This window comes from Nematolebias whitei, chromosome 6 (assembly GCF_014905685.2).
Source record: "Nematolebias whitei isolate Nwh7 chromosome 6, NemWhi1, whole genome shotgun sequence".
NCBI lineage: Eukaryota > Metazoa > Chordata > Actinopteri > Cyprinodontiformes > Rivulidae > Nematolebias > Nematolebias whitei.
This window is the reverse complement of record NC_056503.1, coordinates 45631427-45638348: the sequence shown is the minus strand read 5'-3', so window position 1 is coordinate 45638348 and position 6922 is coordinate 45631427. Positions and strand designations below refer to the sequence as shown.

General features: G+C 47.2%; 2 protein-coding genes across 2 annotated transcripts in view; both read right to left on the bottom strand.

The window, feature by feature from the left end:
- zgc:162872 (BAR_ACAPs and ArfGap_ACAP domain-containing protein) overlaps nt 1-2427 on the bottom strand; it is a 7271-nt gene extending 4844 nt beyond the window's left edge. Inside the window, exons 1-9 of the mRNA XM_037678347.1 lie at nt 2280-2427; nt 1974-2031; nt 1651-1770; nt 1367-1420; nt 1239-1297; nt 960-1143; nt 831-875; nt 545-640; nt 376-450 (exon numbers count right to left, since the gene is read on the bottom strand). Of these exons, the coding sequence (XP_037534275.1) occupies nt 376-450; nt 545-640; nt 831-875; nt 960-1143; nt 1239-1297; nt 1367-1420; nt 1651-1770; nt 1974-2031; nt 2280-2332 (744 nt within the window). The 5' untranslated portion in view covers nt 2333-2427. The remainder of the gene's footprint in view (nt 1-375; nt 451-544; nt 641-830; nt 876-959; nt 1144-1238; nt 1298-1366; nt 1421-1650; nt 1771-1973; nt 2032-2279) is intronic.
- A 1614-nt stretch (nt 2428-4041) lies between these two features.
- LOC119411401 (integrin-linked kinase-associated serine/threonine phosphatase) overlaps nt 4042-6922 on the bottom strand; it is a 3703-nt gene continuing 822 nt past the window's right edge. The window contains exons 2-10 of the mRNA XM_037678346.1: nt 6581-6682; nt 6330-6447; nt 5842-5948; nt 5377-5470; nt 5176-5263; nt 4955-5085; nt 4739-4858; nt 4370-4451; nt 4042-4281 (exon numbers count right to left, since the gene is read on the bottom strand). Of these exons, the coding sequence (XP_037534274.1) occupies nt 4141-4281; nt 4370-4451; nt 4739-4858; nt 4955-5085; nt 5176-5263; nt 5377-5470; nt 5842-5948; nt 6330-6447; nt 6581-6682 (983 nt within the window). The 3' untranslated portion in view covers nt 4042-4140. The remainder of the gene's footprint in view (nt 4282-4369; nt 4452-4738; nt 4859-4954; nt 5086-5175; nt 5264-5376; nt 5471-5841; nt 5949-6329; nt 6448-6580; nt 6683-6922) is intronic.

Sequence of the window (6922 nt, the reverse complement as noted above, 5' to 3'; positions counted from 1 at the left end):
GCAACAAGAACACAGGACACACAGTTTACTCTGCAACAAGAACAGTCGACACAGTTTACACTGCAACAAGAACACAGGACACACTGTTTACACAGCATTATTACAAAGAGCGTGTCATGTATGTAAACACAAGTAGACAAATGCAGGATAAATTCTGACAGACGTTCTACTGGGTGTGGTATAATAACAGGTCTTTTAACAGACATTTCAACAGGTATTCTAGCAGACGTTCTACTTGGTGCTCCTACAGATGTTGTACTAGGTGTTCTAAAAAACGTTTTCATAGGTGTTCTGACAAACAATGTAATGGGTGTTCTGACACATGTTCTAACTGCTGTTCTAATGTGTGTTCTAACAGTATTAAGGAGTTCTTACTCTCTGCTGCACCAGCAGGTGTTTGTTCTCCAGTTCTTTTCTTTTTGCAGAACAATTTGCCGACAGCTGCGATAGCTAAGGAACAAACAAAAACACCATGGATAGAACGGAAACACAAAGGTCAAAGGTCAAGCAGAACTTTAACTCAGTGAAACACGGAGGTCAGAACCTGTGCCCCCATGGTCTTCATGGTAGGTTCCAGGTCTCTCAGCAGGTCGAAGCCCTGATGGAAGAAGGTGAACTGAGCGTGCACAAAGGAGAACACCTGAAGAACAGCAAACAGGTGTCGGTGTGAACGGTTCCTGATTCAAACATCATTTCCAGAAACACAGACTTTAGTATCTTGACACAAACAACAGAAACTGAGGAACTGTTTTGTATTTGTTCCTGTCTGTTTTAGTTCTAAATGTGTTTTAAGCTTCCAGCAAGAACACAGATCTTCAGTAACGACTCACAGAGTTTAGAACGTCGATCTTCTGCTGAGTCTTAAAGGAGTTGAGCTGAAACACAAAACAGTTCTGATCAGATAATCTGCAGTGCTGGACATGTTCTTCTCAGGTTCTGCTGGAGGTTCTGGGTGGTACCTGCAGACAGTAATCCAGGGCAAAGTGTTGGGAACATTTTCGTGTGGCGAGCAGCAGGTGACTCGCCCGCTCCGCCTCCACAGATTTATGTCGCGACACCTGGGCATTCTTCACCGCTGCCGTCTCCAGATCCTCCCTGATCCGAACAAACTCCTTCTTGGTCTCCGACAGTTGAGGGAGGAACCTGGAGACACAAACACCAGCATCAGAACACTAGGTGGACCCTGAGGTCAGACTCTGAGTCCAGGTGCACCCTCAGGTGGACTTGGAGCGACTCACTGTGAGCAGAGGTTGGTGAGCTGCTGGCTGATGGCTCTCTGAGTCTGATCCAACAACATCTGAGGAGCAGAGACATCGGGTCAGACTGGTTCTGAAACCACATTGGTCAAACAGAAGAACGAACTCACGGTGTGGAAGTTCAGCATCTCCTGCAGGCCCTGACTGAACTGGTTCAGGCAGCTCTGACAGGCAAGAAACAGGAAGTCAGAAACAATAACAGAACAGGAAAGTATTGTTACAGGTCAGAGGTCAGCTGGACCCACAGAACAGCTCCTGTAGAACCAGAACTTGGTTCTGTTGGTTCTCAGATCGAAACAGCTGCTGCTGAAACAAATCCAGGTTGTTTCTAATGAGGTTCTGCTTTGGTTCTACAGAGAACCAGAAGGTACGTCCTCTCCATGGAGCTTCTCACCATGACGACTGTGTCCTTCTTGTGGTCCACGAAGAGCTCAGCCAGGCCACTCAGGAACACCTGATTGGCTGAGTTGTACGCTTGCCCCGCCTCCACCATTTGTCCACACAGCCTCATCACCTGATTGGTCGGAGACAGAGGTGAGTTTTCTTCAGGTCACAGGTCAACAGATACACTAAAGGTGATTATTGTCAGGACGTTTACAGAGACGAGGCGCTGCTGAAACATCTGGGAGGTATCAACCAGCCACAACATTATGACCACAGTGGACTGGTTACCGTGACAACAGTCAACACTTAACTGATTGAAACAGGAACGGTTACCTTGTTTAGTTGCGCTTCCACCAGGGAAACATCAGCCTCGAACTGATCCAGGGTCAGTCTGAAAGCAGAGAAAATGACAGTCTGACATTTTACAAAACATATAATCAACAAAACTGTTCTACCTTCGTAAAACATTTAAACTAAATTTAAAAAAAGTATATAGAAAATGATCACTGAGTTGTTTTAGTTTGAGCTCCTGTGTTTCCTGTAAACCTGCCTCACCTCCCCCATCAGTCAGGGAACAGGTCTGCATCACATTGTTTCCCTGTAAATAAAACATGTTATTTACAGGCGCGTGTTCCTCACCTGAACTCAGGTGAGTCTTTAATACACTCCTCAAAGTCCAACAGGGGGTCCATGACGTCACTCAGCAGCCCGTCTGTTAATGTCACCGAGCGAAGGTATTAATAAAGTTTATTCATCTTCCTGGGCTGACCGTTAGTTAGCCTGTTAGCTCGGCAGCAGCGGAGTTCTCTTTAAACAGAAACTCTGCCCGCGCGGATCAACCGGACACGCTCCGGATCAGCTCGCATTCCGGCCCGGTTCCGAAAGGACTGGAGATAAACGGTGTTTATGTTTATTGTTTGTTACGGTGACAGCTGTCTCCGCATCTCGCTACAGGCTCAGAAATCCGGTTTAGTTTGGCGCCGATCCAACCACCGGAGAGACAGCGACGCCCGGCGGGCCGGAGAGGTACTGCACCCACTGGACTGACGTGACAAAATGTAATAAATACATCATGAAATAAATAAATGTCAAATGTCCAGACAAACAAATGCTAAATGGACTGTGCTTATAGAGCACCTCTCTTCTCAAAGCTCTTCATTCAACCTGTATTTACACAGGTTAGTCACGAGGACCCATCGTACAGCCTGTTCAGTGAGCAGTAAACTACTTAACACCAAGGTCACAGAATATCCTGATGCATGCTCAATAATCCAGGTAGAAAAATCTTATGCATATCAGAATATGCATTAGGTTTATAACAGACTATATTTGGTTTGGTGCATATTTAACTGTATGGTGGCAAAGTAGGACCCCCAAAACATCCTGCTGAGACCCCAAATGTCCAGGTCTGGCCCTGAGCACATGAAAGAATGTCGAAAATATAAAAATTAAATTATACGTTGATAGCCTAGATCCAACCACCAGGGAGACAGTGCCAACCACACGGCTCCCCATTTTCCTGCACAGTGGACCCCAAGTCCTTGAAGTTCTGCACCTTTGTGACCTCTGCTCCTTGTAGCCTCACTGTTCCACCTCCTCCCTCTCATTCACACGTTATCTGTCTTACTATGGCTGACTTTTCTTTCCTCTTCTTTCAAGTGCATACCTCCACCTCTCCAAGTTCTCTTCCACCTGTTCCCTGTTCTCACCACAGATCACAATGTCATCTGCAAACATCATAGTCCACGGGGATTCCTGCCTGACCTCATCTACCATGTTGTTGTTTACTATATTTATCACTTTTTGATACTTTATTTTGTACCCTTATTACATGCTTTATTATTTCTTCTGTTTTTAGCGAGTCAAATCAATTCTTCTCATCCTGAACATTTCATTGCACTGTTGACCTGCATCAACAAAATCTGATAGTCGGTCCATCACCAGAGCAAACAAGAAGGGGCTCAGAGTCGATCCTTGATGCACTCCCACCTCCACCTTGAAGCTATCTCACCCCTACAGCACATCTCACCACTGTCCTGCTGTCCTTACATGTCCTGTACCAGTCCAACTGTCCTCAGCTGGATCTGCATAGACCGATTCAACATGGTGTCATTTAAATGAACTTGCATGTTAGTTTTGGAAAATGTTTTATGTCAGATGCACTTCCTGACCCAACCCTCAGCATTTACCCGGGCTTGGGACCCACTCAAGAGCCACTATCTTGTGCTCCCTGTTGGCTCATTTTTAAATGTGGAAATTGAATTATATTAAATAAAAGTAAAATAATATTTTTAAAAAGCTAAAAGTTTTACATAAAGAGCAGAGAGCAAAAGTGAAGAAAAGGTTTTTATTAGAAAAAGCGACATGAAGAGGCCTGAACAGCTGGTCTGGTTCTGTTTAGCTGCTTCTGATGATAAAGACGATGCTGGCTGGTTCTGGTTCTGATGATGCTGGCTGGTTCTGATGATAAAAATGATGATGGTTCTGATGATGGTTGGGCTCAGTGGTCAATAGAAACCAGGATCACAGTGACGTTGTCGGCGCAGCCTCGCCTCACCGCCTCGCTGGCCAACTGCTGACAAGCTGCTTCAAAGCGAACCTCCTGGTCCGTCAGACTGGCCTTCGGCTCAACGCTGTCCTCCTGCAGGACCAAGAACCAGTCCAGGTTTAATCACTACTGTCTGCCGGGACAGGATTAAAGAAACCAGAACCTAACGGTTGTATCCTACCTGGAGGACGCCGAGGACGAACTTCACAGTTTCATCAGCTGAAAACACTTTGAACAAACCGTCACAGGCCAGAATGATGAAGCTGAAGACAAAAGACAACAGAGACAACAGAGACAGAGACAACAGAGACAGAGTTAACAGAGATTAGCTTTAGACAACAGCTCAATCAGGTTTTTGGAGATGTTTCCTGCAAAAGTCTGAACCGTTTGGACTGAGTTTGTCTCTTACATCACAGACCAACCTGAGCTCTAACCAGAGCTGTAGCCCCGCCCCTCTCCATTTCAGACACTTAGTGCAAACAAGTTTACAAAAAAAGAAAACCACTAAAACTCCGTCTGACCAATCAGCTTTGAGGGTCGGTCTTCTTGCCTGTCATTGGCTGTGAGCTGACACCGCCTGATGTCCGGCGTTGAAATCACTCCGCAGCGTTTGTACTGACCGTCCCCGATGGACCGAGACACCTCGAGGACACCGAGCACCCGGCCGTCCCTGTCCACAGACACATAGTTAATGCTAGCTGAGTAAGGACATGAATGTCTGTGGAGGACAGATGTTCAATGGGACATCTCTGAGGACTAAATCCACCTGACGGTCCCTCCTGATCTCTGGATCCTCATGCGCTCCTCGTAGATGGTGGGGTTGTGTTCCTTACTGAGAGCCAGAGTCAAAGACTTCTTCTGTCCGTCCTCTGCTGTCTCCGTCCTACACATCACAGCCTGCAGAGACGGAGACACAGAAAGACACTCCGTCAGATGTCCATACTCCTCCTCAGGACTGATTCAGGAACTGTTTACCGCCCAGCTCACCCTGCTGTCCCCCAGGTTGGCCACGTACACCATGTCGTCCACCACCAGGAGACAGGTGGCCGTGGAGCCGTCCTTCCACGACGGCTTCCTGTTCAGAGAGACACCAGAGAGGTTCCTGAGGTCTAAGGGACAGCACTGATGTTACACAAGTCTATGAGGCTGAAGACCAGAGTTTGGTTCTCAGGTGAACTCTTGTCTTACTGGCTGGACGCCTTCTTCAGGAAGTCTTCGTCCGTCTGCCGGAAAGCGTCCAATAAACACTTCTTTATCAGCTTGTCTTCATTTTCATTGTCTCCTGGAACAGAAAACCGTCCATCAGGAGACAGTTCCTCAAAGATGTTCTGGAGCAGGAAGCTAACGGGTTCATAATAAACAACAAACATCATCTAATTTAATAGATTTAATATGAATCAAAGAAAACCGGGTCAGGGTTCTGTAGGTCATGGTTTCTGTGGGTCAGGGTTCTGTGGGTCGTGGTTTCTGTGGGTCAGGGTTTCTGTGGGTCGTGGTTTCTGTGGGTCAGGGTTTCTGTGAGTCGTGGTTTCTGTGGGTCAGGGTTCTGTCGGTCAGGGTTCTGTGGATCAGGGTTTCTGTGGGTCAGGGTTTCTGTGGGTCGGGGTTTCTGTGGGTCGTGGTTTCTGTGGGTCAGGGTTCTGTAGAACTCACCAGAGGGAAACCTCTTGGCCAGGTTGAGGTGAAGATGCTCTGCGGCGTATTGAGACGCTCGAGCTCCTCCGTGTCCATCAAACACGGCAAAATACGAGATGTGAGACCTGCGGAACACACGGAGACACAGAGTTCATGTCCAGAAACCAGATTGTTATTAGTGTCTTAAGCCCGACCCGGTTCACAGCCTGAAACCAACTTTTATCAGACACTGGAGTACACCAGACCGTGGTTCTGGTACAGACTCCAGCTGTTGGTCCGATGTCGTTCAGTTTTACTCCGACTGTCCTCTGAAAACGATCAGGGACAAGAACTGACCTGAACTAAGACCAACAGAACATCTGGAGAACCGTAGATCACAGGAAGTCAGGATGTTTGGGGGGAAAACATGCAGAGCTGAGGACCGGATCAGAACTTTAGCAGAGTTCTGGAACAGGTCAGTGATGCAGGGTAAATCTGAGCAGAAGGACGGATGTCGGACGTCTTACACGTGTCCCGGTAGAGACGACAGACAGCAGCTCATGTCCGGCAGCAACACATGAGCGTCCTGCATCTCCTCACGCTCGCCCCGCCTCGCCGCCACGTAGCCTTTCAGCACGGGGAGGCCTGCAGGACACACAGACAGACAGATAGACAGACAGGCAGACAGAGGCCAGCTCTCTAACCAGATACTTCGTCGACTCGGCGTCTTGATGAGAGGAGGAGAAGCAGACAAACATTGTGGTGAACAGCTGAAAACCTTCTCTACAAACTCTCTTGATCTCCTCCTGCTGCTCCTCCTGGTCGCCTCGCCTCCGTTTGGTACGGGTCTCCTCCTCGTGGATGGAGCTTGGAGCGGAGCCTGATGAGGACAGAAGAAGTTTGCAGACTGATCATCAGTTCTTCTCTAACAACGATCTGCTGCTGACTGGACCAGAACTCTGACGATTTATTATGAACAAGATAAAAACACTCAAGCTTTTGTAAAATATGTTGATTCAATGATTTTTATTATTTAATGTGTGAATATTTACATTAATTACTATGATAGTGCAACTGATCTTTTTTTATTTTAGAGTAGGTGCATTACGCTCCAACGTTT